Source organism: Gymnoscopelus microlampas (genome assembly GCF_963454915.1).
Source record: "Gymnoscopelus microlampas genome assembly, chromosome: 23".
NCBI classification, from domain to species: domain Eukaryota; kingdom Metazoa; phylum Chordata; class Actinopteri; order Myctophiformes; family Myctophidae; genus Gymnoscopelus; species Gymnoscopelus microlampas.
In genome coordinates, this window is record NC_139960.1 from 5,919,377 (window position 1) to 5,940,263 (window position 20,887).

The window sequence follows — 20,887 nt, forward strand, 5'->3', positions numbered from 1 at the left end:
TAATACGTTTTCGCCCCTTTCTCCATATTGTATACGTTGGCTATTAAAAAATGGCAGATCTACAAGCTCACAGCGCGTCACTTCGTGCCGCTCTGCGACCCTGGTCCCTGGCACAAAACATTTCAGATGGGGGTCCGCGGCCAAACGTATATCAATTTTAGGGGGTCCTTGGCATGAAAAAGGTTGAAAACCACTGCCGTAATGCAAGTGAAGCTCACCAATCACAATGCTGAGGGCTAATTTATGCTTCGTCTCAATCACCACGTCGCTCTATGAAAGTCATTGAAAAGCAGTCAACGAAGTATCAGTTAGCATTAACCACTTATAATACTTACTTATGTCTTAACCCATTGAGACCTGAAACCGATTCTACATGTCTCCTAAATCTCAACAGTATTCTGAAAAACGTATGTTTCTATATCAGTGGTTCTCAATCTTTTTCATGTCAAGGACCCCCAAAATTATATGTATTTGGCCGCGGACCCCCATCAAAATATTTTGTTCCGGGGACCCAACAGAAGCAAAGATTTGAGTTAAAAATGTTCGCTTTAAAAATACATCCATTCAAAGATTTGCACACATTTTCACGATTTAAAAAAAAATAGCAGATCTACAAGCTCGTAGCGCGGCACTCGGTGCCGCGCTATGAGCTTGTATATCTGCTATTTTTGAATAGCCCAAAGTGTAATAATGCTTTTTAGCTCAAATCAAAAAATGACACAGTCCAGGTCTCAATGGGTTAACCAAAAACGGCAGAGTTACAAGCTTGTAGATAGGCTATTTACCGCCAAATGTTCCCCCCCAGAATAGGGAGGGTAGGGTCCTTTCGATGAACCCATTTAGACCGGGAAAGAATCTGTCTACTTTTTTTTATTTCTTTGGCTATTCAAAAATAGCAGATCATAGCTCACGACCTACAAGCTTGTAGATCGGCTATTTTTGAAAAGAATCGTGAAAGTTTGTGCAAATCTTTTGAATGTACAGTATATATATATTTTTAAAGCGGACATTTTAACTCAAATCTTTGCTTTTGGGGGATTCTACAAAGGTCTTGTAGATCCTACAGTGTTTTTTTGAAAAACGTATGTTTCTGTGTAAGTGGTTCTCAAACTTTTTCGTGTCAAGGACCCCCAACATTATACGTATTTGGCCGCGGACCCCCATCTCAAAATATTTTGTAATAGGGACCCCCCCAGAAGCAAAGATCTGAGTCGAAAATTTTCCCTTTAACGAGTATGTATTCAAATATTTGCAAAAATGTTCACGGTTTTAAAACAAATAGCAGATCTTGAGCTTGTATATCTGCTATTTTTGAATAGCCAAATAGATCTTAACATGACACAGATGCGTTCCCTGTGTTAAAAGGTTAAGGGGTTAATTGTGGCGTTTGTGAACCGAGGCTAGCACTGTGTGTATGTAAGCTTAGCTGCCTGGTCCTATGCACTGTATATGTATATTATGTTTTCCTTTGCTGTCCTTCCAATGCGTTTGTATGTATATAAAAGTGGCGGTGGAGGTTACAATTTGGTTTGCCACTGGAACACAGAACACTACTAGTAAAGGAGCATTTCACAGAAAAAAATCTGTCTTATTTAATCTGCATACTCACTCACACTTAAAACTTTCCACCCAGTCTTGCGCTACTTGTTCATCTCGACGGTTCATTCACAGCTTTAACGGTTCAAACAGTATCAATGGAAATATCATTACAAACATCTGGGCATTAAATATAGTATCTTGTTGAAATAATAAAAAGGAGTGGGGGGGGGGCAAGACATGAAGCCTTAAAGGGGAATACCAGTCATTTTCAACATTGAACTATGTCTTTGATACACCTTAGAACTGTTGTGTGGAAATAAGAAAAAAAGTCCCCCTCCCCCTCCCCTGGGTCCGCCCCCTCAGCCAAAAGTACACCTTGCGTATGTCACTGATCACATGACCTCAATCAATTATCCAGTTCTAGGCAACATAGAAGGGGGGGGGGGGGGGGGGGGGTTCTTATTTCCACGCAACAGTTCTAAGGTGTAAAGACATAGTTCAATGTTGAAAATGACTGGTATTCCCCTTTAACTCATCCAGTTTTCCAGTTGTTTTTTTTTGGAAAAACATGTTCAGAACCCAAGCTATGATGATTTGAAGATTTGCTGCTCCATTCACTCTTTGTTTAACTTCTAACTTAAAAAGGCTGTATCTCTGTGTGCTTAGGAGCTGTAGCTCCTAAGCACTTTTTTTTTTTACAATGAATTTTAGCTGTGGCACTCGGAGCCAAAATTCCATAAATAAGCTGGGCACTGAATGAGTTAATGGAAGATGCTGCTGGAAAGATACCGATTAAATAATAATAATAATAACTTGCCCTATACATTATCCAGATTATGCTGACTTTGTAAGAACAAACATTCTGCCGTGAAATGCAGGGGTGCTACAGTTCAAACTAATCAGTTGAATTGATTATAAAAACAATACATTTCTATAAAATAATGGATTGTTCAGAAACTCGACCGGTGCCCTTCGGGGCAGATGTCTGTATGTCTATAAAGACCACTTCTTGAGTATTTGATTACTCAAAGTAATCAATGGAATAATCGCTAAGAAGATAATCGATGTTTGGATCGCCCTTCAGTGCAGTTCAAATGACCCATGACAGAAACACACCGTGGTTTATCTTCAACAACACCTGTGTTGTTGGCAGCTCTGTAAACTGTACACGTAAAACACATTGCAAGCAAAACATGGCGGATATTTTTTCTTGAATTTTGTTTATTAATGATTCGTTTTTTTTCATAAGAACTTGGTACAAAAAAGTGAGACTACTCTTTACCATTTACCAACTTCCATCGATCAACTTTTAATGCATCGTAAAGAAGAAAAAACTACATTGGCATATTTAAGACAAACACTTTTCCTATACACACTTATCCACTGGACAGTCCCCTTTAGTAATGACAAAGAAAAGAACACTACTTCAACAGCCAACAGACAAAATGTCATTTTCCATCTAAAAAAGCCTCGTGTTGTCTTGCCCTCCGTCTGAATCGCCTCCCCATGGCAAAAAAAAAAAAAAAAAAAAGATACGTTGAACATTTTGCAAGCTAAGTTAAGAATGCATAATTGGCAAACAATAGAAAATCTCAGATGTTTCTTGTCCTTTTTTTTCCTCTCTTTTTTGTTCCTCGATAAAAGAATATAAAAAATGTTTTAAATAACTTTTTTTTTTATTTGTTCAAATGTTTTTTTTCTTCTTTGTGTCGTGTATTAAAATAGATCTGTTTTTTTAAATAAGCACTGCACAGTTTCTCCCGGAGAAGATTCTGGAAACGAATGACTTGAAAAGGAGGCATTGTGAGGTGGGGTGGGGGCAACGACCTCAAGATGGAGAAAGGGTGGGGCAGGTTGGGTGAACGGCACACACTGTCGATACAACGTTGGAGCCCAGATATGCTATTTATCTCTAATCTGACCTCGCTGGGGGGGCTGGGGCAAATATATCGATATTATATCGATATCGTGATATGAGATTGGATATCGTCTAGGATTTTGGAATATCGCCCCCCTCAGCCCTAATCTCTAGAATCTCATTTCAGATCTCGGTGCCGGCTTTAGACAACACATGATGCAGCGTCCTTAACACACCCGTGGTCCTGCAAACTGCTCCACTGTGTGTGTGTGTGTGTGTGTGTGTGTGTGTGTAGGCCTGTCACAATTAATACATAATCGTCTAATGGCAATTATTTGAGATAATCGCAATAATTATTTTTGTCATTGCTTCCCTGTTGAAATATTTTCACACATTTTCAAATATAAAAAAAAAGCAGAAATAGCAGATCTACAAGCTTACAACGCGTCACGAAGTGCTATTTCTGCTTTTTTTACATGTATAAAAATGATCAAATATGTTAATAATCGTGACAGCCGTGTGTGTGTGTGTGTGTGTGCGCCGCAGACCTACGTAGGCGAGGCAGAGAGCGTGATGCGCATCAAGCCGCGTTACATTCTGCTTGTCGGGCGCTAGCTATGTGCGCCAACACGTCAGCGATCGCGCACGAGAGCAGTCACTCACTGAGAACAGTCCGTTGACCCTCCACTGTCTCCCCTTTCCCCCCACACTTAATCAGAGAGATCAATTACCCCTCGTCCTTTTGTCACGCAGCCAAAAAACAATCTAAATGACCAACTTGGCTTCAGTGATCCCCCCCCCCCCCGCCCCCTCCCTTTTCCCCATGATAATCAACCTATTTATTTATTTTTTTGTTCATTTCAAGAAGGCAAAAACGTAAGAGAAGTATTGACACGTGTCGATATCGTATTGATAAAGCGCTGAATCTTTGTTAAGAGGGCGGTGCGGTGGGTTGTGTTTGGTTGTGTGAGTGGGTTGTAGTGGGGGTTGGAGTGACGGCTTCCCTCCTGTTGAGAAAGAGCCGTTTTTTGAGTTTTACACAGTGGTGTAAAGTAACTAAGTACATTTACTCGAGTACAATTTTGTGGTATTTATTTTAACTTTACTGGAGTATTTCCAATTTGATGTACTTTTACCTCTACTCCACTACATCTCCGAGGCAAATGTTGTACTTTTACTCCACTACAATTATTTGAAACCTTTAGTTACTTTGTAGATTTTTATTATTATTTCAAAACATACATTAACCCTATTTAAATTGTGGCTATTTGAAAATAGCCGAAATACAAGTTCACAATGCGTCGCGTTCTGACGCATTGTGAACTTGTAGATCGGCTATTTTCAAAAGATTTTTATATATTTGAAAACTTGAAATGGGACATTCTGTATAATTTTTACTTTTGGTACTAAGTATTTTGATGCCAATACTTTTGTACTTTTACTCAAGTGAATTTTGAATCCCAGACTTTTACTTGTAACAGAGTATTTCTATATTGCAGTATTGATACTTTTACTTAAATAAAAAAATGTTAGTACTTTTTTTCACCACTGGTTTTACATTACACACAGTCATCTTCTCCAGGCTCATCTTTTCACCTGATGTGTGAAGGGGGGGAATAAACTATCCACTGACAACAAACAGATACTTCACGATTCTAATTGCTGGTTAAAACATCTCATAGTCTGGAAAGTCAGAATGTCCACGGAATTTTAATAGCTGTTGATTGGTGTCAATGCAATATTGCTTTAGAGTACATAACCTTCTATGTTTTCTGCCAATCCTAATCCAGTGAAACCATCATGGCATTGGAGATAAATAGTGCCTATTCTTACCATACAATCTCCGGTAATGAGGGCTGTTTTCAAAAAAACTAAACGCTAAAGCTACCGTACTTTGATATGAGTAAAATAAATCCCCTCTAACCTTGGTTAGAGGAACTTAACTTGATCGATTTGACACGTCATAGTTCAAGATCGTTAACAGCTGTGCCAGTCAAAAAACAAAACACAAATAAAAAGGTTCAACAAAATGAAAATAAACCCATTTTTGTTCGTGTTTGTATGTGCGATACTGCAACTTGTCTGTTGTCGACAATGAGACAATATGATATTTTTTAACGTCATAGGATATGACTGGACGTTGACTATGATATGAAAACATTTAAATGGAACCTCTGTGAACCAGCAGGAAGACTTTAGCAATACAAATGAACCATGAAGACACAAGCCTCCTGGTTGCGTGGCAGAGGGTTTGAATGATATCATTGGAACATCGATGCTGCATTCAACTCATCTGGGAATCAGGGTACAAACTAAGGCTGGGCGATATCACATCGATATTGCGATACGAGACTAGATATTGTTTATATTGTAATATTGTGGTATGACTTAAGTGTTGTCTTTTCCTGCTTTTAATCACTTAAGCCCTATTTTATACTTAACAGAGGGACCTTGTACGTAGATCTGCAATTTTTGCTATTTTGGACAATTGTGAAAATATTTGGGTAAAAAATAACATATTTAAACTTGTCCAAATCGCCCAACGTTAGTGGAAACAACACCTTGGACTTTTCCCTGAATAATTCACCTTCCAATAATTAACCTCATATCTTTCTCTCCTCTGAAAGACAGTTGAAGGTACAAAATTAGGATCAATAATATCTCACATAATTGGATTTATTTGTTGATATTTCCTCGTTGGTGCTGTCTATGTAGTATTCAGAAAGTTGGCGAAATCGGGGCCACCGAAGAAAGAAAAAAAAAGTAATATTTTCAACCTGAAGGCTATCAGGAAGATCGTACGTGTCATCTTTCCCACATGATATGAATGCAGCATCAGTCATCTTAATATCCACCAGGTCCAATCATACTTCAAAGCTGTTGCGGGGGACAGATTTATCCCGAATCGAGTTGACTGGATGCTTATAAAACGATGCAACAAAGAAAAACCCTGGATTAAAACTACTTGAGGCAGTGTTCATTTGTACTGTCTTAGAGACTTAACAACAACAAGAAAACTTCAAATGAATATAGGCTCTTCACTCTAAAATGTGAAAGTCATAAAACAACGTGACATGAGAGTAAAAAAGTTGTCAAAGCGAAAAATATAAAATAGGCAGAGAGGAGGGAAAAGAAAAAGCTCTACAGATGTTATTGATAGATGGGTGTACGCAGTACAAAAATGTAAGTTATTTTTTTTTGGCATATTTTCGATACTGGTAAAGGGGAGAAGGAGAGGGGCTAATGCCTGATTTAAACTTGACCGTGCACCGTATCTCACGCCGGAAATAGCAGATCTACAATGCGTTGCGAGCTTGCGGATCGGCTGTTTTCGGTGCGAGGCACCGGTACGCATCTAAGCATAAAAAAAGACATAAATGGATGGATCACATATTTCCATGTAACTCAGATGGTCCTTCAAAAAATGTCAATTTTTGAGTGCAACTGTGAGAAAAGGAACACCTTGGGTTAAGAGTCGTGTGAATCCAGTAAAAGTTGAGAAACAAAACCTGCAATAATAATAATAATAATACAACATTATGTACAGTGACCCCCCTTGAATACTCCAAACTTAGTTATCAACAGGCATCAGCATGAAAATACTAAATTCTCCACTAGAAATGCTAAATTCTGTAGTTATCTTAAATACTTTTTTTCTTTGACTTTTAACTATATTAATACTGAAAAAGTTATTCTCTGCTTTTTGTTTGAAGGCTCGTATGCTTTTACGTACATACACGATGAAAACATTTCCCCCGTCCCGCTGTCAACCTGAATTATTATGGCAAACATTGTTCATAGGAGAATGAGAACCAACATCTACTCGGATATATCAATGTACAGTCCTTTCACGTCTGTTATTCCATTGTTTATTTGTAACTACAAACTACTACTAATGTTCTCTCTCACTATTATGCAGAACAATAATTATACCTGTTTTTAAAAAAAAGAAGACGACAAAAGAAGAAAAATATTCCGGGCCGCACAGAATAATTATTCCATATTTCTGTGGCGGCACTTAATCTATCACTTTTTTTTTCTCCGTCATAATAAATACATTAAGGCCAAGAACGTCAACAAATAGAAAATAAAAAACAGAAACTCTTGTAAGCACTGTAGGTGTTTGGGTTTTAAAAAATACTTGTCATGAATTTGAATGGAGGATATAGTAGGTTCTTTTTCATCATAGTTTTTGTTGCTTCATATTTTTTTTTTGTTCCCACAACGGCTGTCGGAGGGGAAAAAAAACTAAACAAAAAAAAACTAAACCAAAAAAAAAAACGTTCAGATATTATTCAATGGTATCGTTAGAAAAAAAGAAGAAAAACAAAAAAGCCACCAAATCCAGATTTCGGGTGAGGCGACAAATCGCGAGTTCGGCAGGTCATCGCATGGCGAGGTTGCCCGCCCCGCCCCGCCCCAACCCGCGGGGGGTGTGTGGCTCGCTGCGTGGCGCAGCGTTGCGGCGCCGGGATCAGTTGCTGCTGCTCTGCGTCTTGTGCAGGAGCGCGGAGGGTCCGGCGGGAGGTGACGTGGTGGTGACGGCGGCCTGCTGGGGGGCCGCGCTGCTGCCGCCGCCGGCGGGTTTGATCCAGGGCAGGGAGAGCAGGGAGGCTCCGGTGGTGGTGGTGGTGGCCGTCATGGTCACCTGGATCATCTGGTCCTGCTGGATCAAGCGGATCAGGGACTTGAGGCGGTCCAGCGAGGCCTGGGTGTCCCGCTGTTGGCCCAGCAGGTGGTCCCTCAGGTCCATGCATTGCTGAGGACGAGAGACGAGCGGGTTATAGAGCAGTGGTTCCCAATGGGACTGTCACAATTATTACATCGTCTAATGGCAATTATTTGAGATAATCGCAATTATTTTTGCATAATCGTCATAATCGTGTTGACATTTTTTCACACATTATCAAATATTTTAAAAAGCAGATACAGCAGATCTACAAGCTTACAACGCATCACGACGCATTGTAAGCTTGTAGATAAGCTATTTCTGCTTTATTTTTTACATGTATAAAATTATATTATGTCAATAATTTCTTTGTATATTTCAGTTATTTGTCAAATCTTCCCTGTGCAATGTTTTATTATGTAGCCTAAAAGGCTTCATATGTTCCAATGTTCAAAGCCAAACACACAATTAAATCGTTAATCGCAATTATTTGAGTGACAAAATAATGGTCAATTTAAACGTGTAATCGTGACAGCCCTAGTACCCAAACAATGGGTTGAGTCTGGACCCATGTTTGTGTCTCTGACCCATTTTTATGGGTCGCGACTACATTTCCTATCATATAAAGAGTCATTATTATTTCAAAAGTAAAAATAAATAAATACAATAATGTTTCAGAACCTAAAGAAAAGTCCACTTCAAAGACAAGTATTCTTCTGTGTGTGTGTGTGTGTGTGTGTGTGTGTGTGTGTGTGTGTGTGTGTGTGTGTGTGTGTGTGTGTGTGTGTGTGTGTGTGTGTGTGTGTGTGTGTGTGTGTGTGTGTGTGTGTGTGTGTGTGTGTGTGCGTGTGTGTGTCTTACTGTGAGGGTCTTGTGTGTGTGTGTGTGTGTGTGTGTGTGTGTGTGTGTGTGTGTCTTACTGTGAGGCTCTTGTTCAGTCTGTTGTCCTGCTCTTCCAGGTGGGTACACTCTTTCTTCAGCTCGCTGTTCCTTCTCAGCAGCCTCCTCTTCTCTTCCTGTCGCACTGCATCAAAAAAAATGATAGTTTATTATTACTTATGATACAGAACCTTGGCCAAACATAATACACATTTTATGTCAGTCACATTATCTCCTGTATCTTTGCAGGCGCTGCTCATGCAAAAATAAGTATACTTACATCCTTAATATCTATCCTTGGCTTGTACCTGCTTTTTTTCTTTATTTTTAAACTTATGTTTTTTCAAAGAATGTTAGAGAAAGAATGCTTGATACAGAACTTTGGACAAATACTGTATAATACACATTTCTCACCTGTTTTGTGTGTAACGTAGGACTGGACGAAGTTCTGTGGCCACGACATGTTCTCTTTGTTCAGAACCTTTCAGGGAGAGACGGAGAAACGGTTAAATTGAAGTTTCTTACTAACCCACTGTACAGCAAATGACGCTTGTTATCCACTTTAACCCCATATAATTCCTCATACGACTAACAGTGAAAATGGCCGATCCACATGCTCTGTGTACTTAGATGTACCAGAATAGAATTCAGAATATTCTCCCGGTTATATGAGCTGCTATTTTCGAATAGCCGAAGTGTAAAATCGGGTTAAACTGATTTTGACCTCCCTGGAAGCCCCTCAAGGACGCCTGGGGGTCCCCGGCAGGCCTGTCACAATTGTTACATAATCGCCTAATCGCAATTGTTTTTGCATAATCGTCGTTAAAAATGTTCATATATTTTCAAAAAAAGAAATCTAAAATAGTGGAAATAGCAGATCTGCTATTTCCACTATTGATGTCTATTTTTAAAGGTAGGGTAAGTGATTTGCAATCATTCAAATAATTGCAAAATGGGTCTATGTTCTGATAGTGCTCGTTACTATAGAGTGTCCTGTCCATATAAGGAGTCTCCATGTCTCTCCAGCTCTTTATAAAACAGAAAATGCATTTTCGTTTCAGTTTCAGTTTCATTTCCAATTTTATACAATCAGGATAGAGAACTCAATCAGGATATAGATTAAACAAGTGAAATTGGAAGTGATGACACTAAGAAATGAGCAGACACAATTAGAACTGGAACACTATAAAAATGAAGCTTAAAAATGGGTACTTTCTCCTGATTGGCTGAGATTTTGACACCTACCAGAAAATGTATTTTCTGTTTATTAAAGAGCTGGAGAGACGGGGAGACTCCTGTTACTGAACAAACACTCTATAGCAATGATTACTATCACAATATAGTGCTTTAACCTTTAAAAAAACATTTTTTTTGTTTTAACCCAAAAATATCACTTACCCTACCTTTAAGTACAACATAATTAAATATGTGTATTCATATCTACCGTGTGCAACCTTTGTTTACGCTTTTGCTATTTTTAAGCCGAAAAGGCAATTATTTTATTTTTTTCACAATGTTCAACGACAGAAAAACAATTCAATCGTTAATCGCAATTGTTTGAGGGACAATTAATCTTCAAGCTAAATGTCATAATGGTGACAGCCCTATAGTCCCTGAACCCCACTTCGTTGTTAAATTAGTACCTTCTTCTGGCACTTGGGGCAGTACCACACCCCTCTGGGTGGGGTCTTGAGCGGGGGCTGGAGGCAGTTTGGGTGGTAGGCGCGGGTGCAGTTGTGACACGGCTGGAGCTCTCCTTCCTCCTTGCAGATGGTACAGTGGTCATCATGCTCCAAGTCCTCCTGTCACACAAGCCACGACACAAAGAAAAATGTCCGTCAAGCTCCAGCAATATACTCTCTCAGCTCTTAACACGACAACATGCGTTTCACATGTTCTGCTCCCAAGTCCTGCTGTTTTGTTTTGCAGAGGTGTAATGTGACCTTGTGACCAGTGGTGTAAAGTAAGCTCGGGAGCTTGTAGATCTGCTATTTTCAAACATTTTAGTACTTTTACTTTTGGTAGTACATAGTACAAGTACATTTTGATACCAATACTTTTGGTATCTCAAGTACATTTTTTATTCCGGACTTTTACTTACTTCTACATTGCAGTATTGATACTTTTACTTAAGTGAAACATTTGAGTACTTTTTCCACCACTGCTTGTGACCCGGCTTAGGGTCTGCCTGTCTGTCAGACTTTTCACTGCATTATGGCGTAGCGTAGGCAATATACTTTTCAGGTGTTTATTGGAAATTGTGGCTACAGCTTCAACATAATTCCTTTAAAGCAGAGGCTCTCTCAACATCCACCAGAACCCAACAATTGCATTAAAAAATGACGGCAACACTCCATTATATGAAATAACTCGAGATCTTTATCTTAGTGACCCTGTCAAAAAAATATGTTGTCGCTCCAAATTATTTTCTGCCAGAGACCCTTGCAAGAGAAGCTTTGTCAACATTAGTCCAAATTGTTTTGAAAATAGGCTGTTTTCAAATTCATTTTTGCTGGGGATCCCCTGGAATGTCCCCCCCCCCCCCCCCCAAGGACCCCTTGAGAACCAGTGTGTAGTACTTTGAGTGATTTGGTCAACAGTGTTGAAGTTGTACGCTAGCTGTACCATTTCCCATTTCAGATATCTCCCATAGAACACTTCAGTAAATGAAAGTCAATATTTATCCCATTAAGACCGGGAACACATCTGTGTCATTTTAGATTTCTTTGGCTATTCAAAAATACCAGATCTACTAGCTACTATCTATAGATACTATAGATAGTAGCTAGTAGATCTGGTATTGTTGAGCTTGTAGATGAAAATGTGTGCAATCTTTGAATACATTTTTTTTTTCTTTTAAGTGAACATTTTTTACTCAAATCTTTGCTTCTGGGAGGTCCCTGGAACAACCAATCGGCCAAATACATATCATTTTGGGGGTCCTTGACATGACATGTTTTGAGGACCTCTGATATTATAGCAACATCATTTTTTTTCAAAAAAACATTAGGATTTAGAAGACTTTTGTAGAATCCCCCAGTTGACAGTTTTCGAAATAGCCAAATAAATCTTAAAATGACACAGACGCTTTCTCGGTCTTAATGGGTTAAATTCTGGAAGTACGGGGCCCAAAAAAAATAGAATGGGAAAGTGTTTGTCGGCCAGCAGGTTGTCAGAATGACACGTTCCTCCGCTGCCCCTATCTCTCCTATTACTCCCATCTGCCCCGAATGGGCGGCACTTTGAAACGCCGTTGACAGTTTCAACAGCGCATGGAGACGGTGAATTTGCCGGGGCCAGGTACGATCACATTCATCATATTACACACACAGTCACAGCCTGTCCAAAGCCAGATTGAAAATGTAATAGAGTAGAAAGGCTGATAATGAATCCCACTCCGGGATTTGGACTGGTTCTGAATAAGCTCTGCTTATTATGTGGTAGAAGTTAGCTCGATAACACCTGTCATCTCCCCGCGTTGCAGTCAAGCGCCTAAACGGTACATGTTTGCATCCGATGTATAATCTACCAAGCTTCTTTTTTTTTTTTTTTTTGGTAGGCCCGTACCCATGCATCGCCCAAAAGCAGTGGTGTAAAGTAACTAAGTATATGTACTCAAGTACTGTACTGTATTTTCTGTACTTTTACTTCTACTCCACTACATCTCAGAGGCAAATATTGTACTTTTACTCCACTACAATTATTTGAAAACTTTAGTTACAAGTTACTTTGTAGATTTTGATTATTATTACAAAACCACTTCAGCCCTATATACATTTTCCGGCCATTTGAAAATAGCAGATCTACAAGCTCACAATGCGTCGCAGCTTGTAGATCTGCTATTTTCAAAAGATTTGTATGCATTTTATACATTTCAAAACTTTGTGAAATGGGACATTCTGCATAAAGAGTACTTTCTACTTTGGGTACTTTAAGTACATTTTGATACCAATACTTTTGTAAATTTACTCAAGTACATTTTGAATTCCGGAATTTTACTTGTAAACAGAGTATTTCTACATTGCAGTATTGATACTTTTACTTAAGTGAAACATTGGGAGTGCTTTTCCCACCACTGATTATTACTACCGTGGATACACGTCAGGCGGTAGCAAACACACAAAACCACACACACACACACACACACACACACACACACATCATCAGAAGTCATGCTACAGTACGTACCTTCCAGCAGAGATCCTCAGTGTCTAGTGAGCGAAGGCGTAGCGGATGAGGGAAGCAGAGAACAGGTTAGTACTTGGCAAACACACAGAGACAGACAGAGGAAGCTAGGGCATGGCAGGGGGAGGGTTAAGAGGCCAAAGCCATGGAAGGTGCTCCCTCCGGGGAACTGGGTTCATGAGCAGCAGCATGGTATTAGAACATAGCCTGGGATGGATGTGGAACTGGACCTGCATTCTTATCAACACCACGCCCCCCCCCCCCCCACCCCTTCCCAACCCCCAAAACCAGGCACGTGCACAGATAGACTCGACTAGGTGGTGCTAGAGCGCCTGCCCTTTGCCCTCTTGACCAGAAGTGCCCTTTTGAAAAAAGGGCACAGCAGGGTTCTTCAACAGGGGGTCCGGGACCCCTAGGGGGTCCTCAGAGTTACTACAGGGGGTCCGCCAAATCTTTATGTGATATGATTTTTCTTTTTACCATAACCACTCGAAACCTAGCATCCCTTTTCTGAGGAGAACTTTAGCCAAAAATAGCAGATCTACAAGCCCACAACGCCTCGCGCTGCGAGGCGTTGTGGGCTTGTAGATCGGCTATTTTTGGCAAAGAGGTATAGGTGTAGAGGGAAAAAAGAGCAGACCAAGTAAACAAAAAAAAGTATAATTTACTTGAGCACCTGCCCCTCAAAATGTCTGTGCACGCCACTGCCCAAAACAAGCCGTGGTCCAAATTAAAAAACTAGAGCCCGACCGATGGGTCAGTTTGGTCGATTCGTCGACCAATGTTTGACCGACGGTTGTCGGATTATGCAGAAGATGTGTCCTGATTTCTGGCCTTTGGTTTAAAGGAATAGTTTTTTTTTTGGCACATTCCATTCCCCATGAATGAACCTCGCCTATGTCTCGTATCCCTCGGTAAGCAGTTTGTAATGGTGTTGTTTGTTTGTTTGGGTTAGTTGGTGCATAATTGTGTCAGCTCCACGGCAGGACTGTGTGTCATGCTGATGACTGGGGGGAAGAAGTTAAAAGCGTTATTACCTCGTGCTCCTAGGAACAGTGGGTTGTTCAGGTAATTTGATGCAAGGCGTTTGCGCTGGAAGGCAAGAAGGAGAGAGAGAGAGAACATTTACCTTGAGTAAAAACCAAGATCTTCTACAGGCTTCTACAGGGCAAATGAAATTAAATCTACATGTTAACGTACAGATTTATTCATAGAACAAGAGATGGTAAAATCTACAAAAAGTCGTATAAACCCACACCCAAGACCAGCGGTGGATAGTGACTTAAGTAAATGTACTCAAGTATTGAACTTGAGTACAATTCTGCAATTTCCATTTTTCAATGCTTTATACTTCTACTGCACCACATCTCAAAGGCAGATATTGTACTTTTACAATTATTTGAAAACCTTTGTAACTAGTTACTTTGCAGATTGAGCTGATTAGTACAAAACATACATTAGCCAATGGAGTCCTATTTTGTACTTACTGCTTAAAAATAGGCGATGAACAAGCTCACAACATATCGCATCGCAACACATTGTGAGCTTATAGATCTGTTTTTTTTCCTACACATATTGAAAGGAATTGCGAAATGGGCCATATTCTGCACAATGAGTAGGCTACTAGTGCTTATGTTTGGTACTGTTTTAGTTGTAATTATTTCTACATTGTGGTAATTGATACTTTTACTTCCACCACTGCTTACCCCCCCCCACACACACACACACACACACACACACACACACACACACACACCACCCATCGAGATCCAGTAGTTCTCAAATGTTTTCACACTGGGACCTGAATCAACTGTGAACTCGGTGTCCATCATTTGAACAGTTATTCCTCGTGTTAAAAGTTCAGTTTTCTTAGATCTGTCTCACAACATCAGCTCTCATAACTCTCTGAAAGCCCCCTGAAGCAGCAGCGCTACGCAGACTGCAGCTCAGGATAACGTGCGTGTGTGTGTGTGGTGTTTCAAACATTTTAGTACATTTACTTTTGGTACTTTAAGTACATTTTGATACCAATACTTTTGTACTTTTACTCAAGTAAATGTTTAATTCCGGACTTTTACATGTAACAGGGTACTTCTACATTGCAGTATTGATACTTTTACTTAAGTAAAACAATCGAGTACTTTTTCCACCACTGTGCGTGTGGTGTTATATCTCACCTCTGGTTCAAAGAGACCGCTGTAGGCTGGGTTGGCTGTGCTCCTCCTCTTCCTCTCCTGTCTCTTGGTCTGAATTTCTGTGCCAGGGAGTCAATTTCACATCAAAATGTATCCACATAATGAGGACATTTCATGTCATCGCTGTGCGGTGTACAGTATGTAAGCTAGCTTTAGTATACTGTCTGCCTGCCAAACTCTAAAACACACTTTACTCTCACCGCTATTGTTGTACTGAGTTTCAAAGCAGCTGGGAGCAGGGTTGCCAGATCTGCTTATTATAATTTCACCGCAAGATTTTATTTGAAAATAGACGATCTACAAGCTCACAACGCGTCGCATCGCGACGCGTTGTGAGCTTGTAGATCGGCTATTTTCAAATGGCTGATGTACATGTTAAAGTACTCATGTGGCCCTATAGTCGCTTCTTTTGGGCTGGTTTTCCTAGACCCGGTTGCTTGTTTCTCTCACAGAATCTGGCAACACTGGCTGGGAGGTGCCCCACTTCACTAATAGAGCACCCAAGTCTGACGTGACTGCCGCTAGAGGACGCTGTTCCGCTGGTTTGTGGCTTTTTTTATTTTTTTGTGTTGAAATCCCCATTGGGGAATCTTAGATCACGTCATATAAGAACTGTGTTCCAAACATAAACACACCACCCGGGCATTTCTGTCAGGGGGTCGTGGCTCTGCATCGTTTATGATATTCATTCATATTTGATACAGCCTGTTTCTGGCGAAAATGGTATTAATTCTGCCTTAAAAGATTTAAGAACTACTACTTCCGGGTCTGAAAATCACTGTCCCTACAGCAAGCCGTGTTCATGGGAAATGTAGTCTTTGGGGCGTTTGACTCGTTTCTAGCATATATTGTGTTACTCCTTGTGCAAATGTGTACATTTCCAACTTCAGTCAATGCTTCATATCCATATGAGTAAAATCGCCGGAGTGGTGTTTATTTTTGGAGCACAGCATGTGTTTCTCTTACTCTAATAGCCTGCACTACTGTCCATGTTCACTTGAAGCTCGACAATCTTGCACGCCAATGTAGGACATTAATGTACAGGGGTAAAAAACATAAAAAGTTGAAATATAGAGATAAAAGCGACGGGACAAAAATCTAAAATCAGAGCGAGCTCACCTCTGAACTCACTCTATTGCTTGAAGTGAGAGCAGAGAAGACATTACCAAACTAAACAGGGGAGCTTCTGAGATGATTCCATTTTAAATGGCCAACTGCTCGCCCTGCACCACACTGGGATAGCCAGATAACCTACCAGAGCAAGTGGTCATTTTAGATTGCTTAGTATTTGCACACATCACTGAAAAGATTCAATCCCCCCTAAACCAGTGGTTCTCAACCAGTGGTCCTTGGGGGGTACCAGGGGGTCCCCAGCAAAATGAGTTAACATAGCATCACAATCATTTTAACCACTTAGCTTTGGCTATTAAAAAATAGCAGATACTGTATACAAGCTTCATCGCACGGCACAGAGTGCCACGCTATGAGCTTGTAGATCTGCTATTTTTGAATAATCTTGAAAATGTGCACATATCTTTGAAAATATATATATATTTTTAAAGCGAACATTTTTAACTCAAATCTTTGCTTCTGAGGGTCCCTGGCATGAAACATTTTCAGATGGGGGTCCGCGGCCAAATGTATATCAATTTAGGGGTCCTTGGCACTAAAGAGGTTGAAAACCACTGCCTTAAACGTACCTTCCAAATGTTCCGTGGTCACCAGGCCCAGAGCCACCATGAAGGCGATTTTCTGTAAGAGAGACGGGGAGACAAAACCACAGATAAGATAATGAGAAAACGCCACAGGAAGACATGGGGGTGGAACAGAAAATAACTAATCTACAAGCTCAAAACGCATCGCAGATTATTGCTTCTCGATTATTTGATTAACCCATTCAAACCGGGGGAACGCATCTTGTGTCATTTTTAGATTACTCTGGCCATTCAAAAAAATAGCAGATCTACAAGCTCATAGTGCGGCACCGAATGGTTTTTGAACAGCCAAAGAAATCTAAAAATGACAGAGATGCGTCCCTGGACCAAAATGGGTTAATCAAAGAACAAATCGATAGAATAATCGCAACAGGAAAATAGTCAATAGTCGGAGCCCTAAATGGAACCAAGGGGTCAAGCTGAGAAGCGCCTCAATTCCGGGGCTGTGCTGTGCTCTCCTGCCTGAGGGCCTTCAGGTTATGATTGGAGGATAATACTCAACTGACGAGGTCGTTTCCTCCCAATGAATTATTCATGGTGAGATATTCCTCCATCTCTCCCTTCTCACCTTCCCTCTCTCTCTCTCTCTCTCTCTGTCTCTGTGTGTTTTTCTCTTTCTCTCTCTCTCTCTCTCTCTCTCTCTCTCTCTCTCAATTCAATTTGGTGGTATTTTACTGCCATGAATGTTACATGAACAATTATCGTTGTCTCTCTGTTTCTCTTTCTCTCTATCTCTCCCTCCCTCCCTCCCTTCCTCCCTCCATCCATCCATCTATCTATCTCCCTCCCTCAGTACATTTACTCAAGTGTTTAAGTACAATACTGAGGTACTTTTTTTATTGAGTATGTCCATTTTTCAATACTTTATACTTCTAATCCAATACACATCAGTGGCAAATACTATGTTTTATTTCACTACAATTATTTGACAGCTGTAATTACTAGTGACATTCTGACTTTTAGATTAATATGAAAAGCCCTATTTTCTACAAAAGTTTGACAAATTTTGAAACATGTTTTTGAGTACTTTTACTTTGGTACTGTAAGTATATTTTGATGTTGAAAATGTACTTTTACTCATGTAAAAATGTGGAGAGTATAGTGCTACTTTCATATAAATTGAACACAATCGGAGTACTTTTCCACCTTGGCTCCCTGCCTCCCTACATGGCTCTTTGTCGAGCAGCAGAGGCATGTTTTTAATAAGAGACGGCTCTTGTCATGGCATTTCACACAGCAAATAACACAAGCTGCAACAGCAATAAACATATAATGCCTTCACCAGAGAACATGTCGCTTCATCATTTTATTATGCCATAAACTGCCATATAATGCCTAGAGCAAGGCGGCTGAGATCAATATTCATATCTCACATCGTTCTTCTCTCTGCTTTGATGTGCTGTCATCGCTAGTGGAAAGTGCTGTACCTCAAATATACATATTTTTTTTACTTATATCCATATAAGTCCATTTTTCAATTCTTTATACATCTACTCTGCTACACCTCAAGAGCCAAATATTGTGCTTTTTACTCCACTACAATTACTTGAACACTAGTTAATAGTTAATTTGTGGATTTAGATTATTACTTCAAAACATACTTTAACCACTTGAACCCAGTACAGCATGCCTACTCAAAACGAGTTCAGCTCAAAACGAGTTTTGAGCTTGTACTGTAGATCGGCTGAGGGATTTAGTGCAGTCGGGGGGGGAAAAAGCTATCCGAGTAACAGTTGTAACTGTTTTTACTAAGACTAGAGGGTTTGCGTGGTTAATCAGTTAAGCCCTTGTTTTATACTTCATCTATTCCAAAATAGGCGATCTACAAGCTCACAAGCTTCAAGTCACTTCTGAAAAATTCGGACACATTTAGAAAATAATTGTGAAATTCATTATACCACTGGTTTGTAATGAGTTTCTCCACACCTCCATTCCGAGGGGACGGACCGGCTTCGAAGGCTATCAATGCATTGAATTAGCCTGGTAAACCCTCCCTCCGGAAATCTCATTTCCATTTCATTTCTGGAAGGAGTCTGGTCTGAAACGCCTTTCTGCAATAATCGCTGTGGGCTGGAGTTGGGCGGGAGTAATACCGTTGACTGACAACCCCTTCAACCAATGATCGTTTTCCCCTTCAGCCAATCAGCAGTTCATTTTGACGAGCTCCAGACTATGTGACGCAACGGGACTTTTGGGACGGCCATGCCGAAAATAGGCTGCCTTATTGGGATAAATGCGTGTCACTCCCCGCCCCTGCCGGTTCTCTAAATTTATATTTTTAAATAGGCTCTGGTTCGTGTTTTGTCGGCGGCTCTCAGGCTGCACTCGGCTTCATTCGGGCTCACTCGAACTCGCCACCTGATTGGCCAACTGTCGCTGTCAATCACAGAACAATGAGCGACGACGCTGATAGGCTCGTCGGCTCGGCGAGCAGAGCGATTATTGGAGAAAGGCGTTTCAGACCAGACTCCTTCCAGAAATGAAATGGAAATGAGATTTCCGGAGGGAGGGTTTACCAGGCTAGCATTGAATGTGACGTTATCACGTTTTATCAGATCATTAACCCATTAAGACCTGAAACGCATCTGTGTCACTTTAGATTTCTTTGGCTATTCAAAAATAGCAGATATACAAGCTCATAGCGCGGCACCGAGTGCCGCGCTATGAGCTTGTAGATCTGCTATTTTTGAAAAATCGTGACATTTAAAAAATATATATTTTACAAAAAAATGTTTTTTTAGAAGCGGCCTCAGGTCTTAATGGGTTAAATGGGCGAAGTAGGTGACATACTGACCTACCCACGATTTATCAGACCGTTCATTGGGCGTAATCAGGAAATACCGACCTACTCGACCTCTCGTGGCTCCAGTTTGCTTGAGACTGCGCGCCTCCGTCATGGTCCGAAACCGAAACCGAAATGTAACTTTATACAAGTCATCTCCGTAGGTAGGTCAGTAGGTCCTGATAACACCCAATGAATGGTCTGATAAATCGCAGGTAGGTCAGTATGTCGCCTACTTCGCCCATTCAATGGTCTGATAAAACGTGATAATGTCCCATTCAATGGTCTGATAAAACGTGATAATGTCCCATTCAATGGTCTGATAAAACGTGATAATGTCCCATTCAATGCATTGATAGCATCTGAATCAGGTGGACGAGGGAGACTAAGCTTTTGATAAGATGAACATGAAGGCATGTGAGCGGCTCTCATCCCATTGGCCGCTGTGAGGAATGAGCTGTCGAAGCGGGAAAGGGAGGACTAAAGCACTGAGAGAGAGAGAGCGCTGGGATGAGCGTGGGATTATCCGGATTATCGACGGGAATAATTGGATCGGTTAACCGATTTGTAGTTAATGTGAGATCAGATAATCGTGTGCCGTCGAACTCCAGAACCAGCAGCGACCAAGAGAGAGCACGTGACCCAGCAGCCATATTGGGAATGAATTGGGCCCCTTCCTTACTTCCTTCACAGGTGTTACCAATGACACTAATTAAGGCTCTGTTCCATTTAGTGTGGCATAGTGGTTGTCTTATTGTCAAGGACCTCCATAACTCTGAGAGTGTACAAATGGAACCAAATGGACCCTTACGGGTCCATTTGGTTCCATTTGTACACTCTCAGAGTTACACACCCACCATAAGGGGCCATTTGGGAACCAAAATGGAGTGTTTCTTGTGAGCCAAAATGCACAGTATCAGCACCCTGACCAGAATGGAACAGAGCCTTCATTAGTATCATTGGTAACACCTGTGAAGGAAGTAAGAAGAGGCCCAATGTCTTTCCAATATGGCTGCTGTGCATAGAGCCTATTTGGATAAACTGTTGCAGGCTCAATGTTGTGTG

At 40.6% G+C, this 20,887-nt stretch overlaps 2 protein-coding genes across 2 annotated transcripts in view; both read right to left on the reverse strand.

Moving 5' to 3' along the window:
* Positions 1-20,887, reverse strand: part of kiaa0930 — a 504,210-nt gene that overhangs the window by 98,536 nt on the left and 384,787 nt on the right. The gene's annotated exons all lie outside the window — the stretch shown is intronic.
* The window catches only part of phf21b (PHD finger protein 21B), a gene marked incomplete at both ends in the record, with an annotated part of 163,756 nt that continues 150,740 nt past the window's right edge, over positions 7,872-20,887 (reverse strand). Inside the window, 8 exon segments of the mRNA XM_084050150.1 lie at positions 7,872-8,156; positions 8,987-9,090; positions 9,360-9,426; positions 10,589-10,747; positions 13,134-13,156; positions 14,168-14,222; positions 15,308-15,384; positions 17,026-17,077. Coding sequence (XP_083906276.1) covers positions 7,872-8,156; positions 8,987-9,090; positions 9,360-9,426; positions 10,589-10,747; positions 13,134-13,156; positions 14,168-14,222; positions 15,308-15,384; positions 17,026-17,077 — 822 coding nt within the window.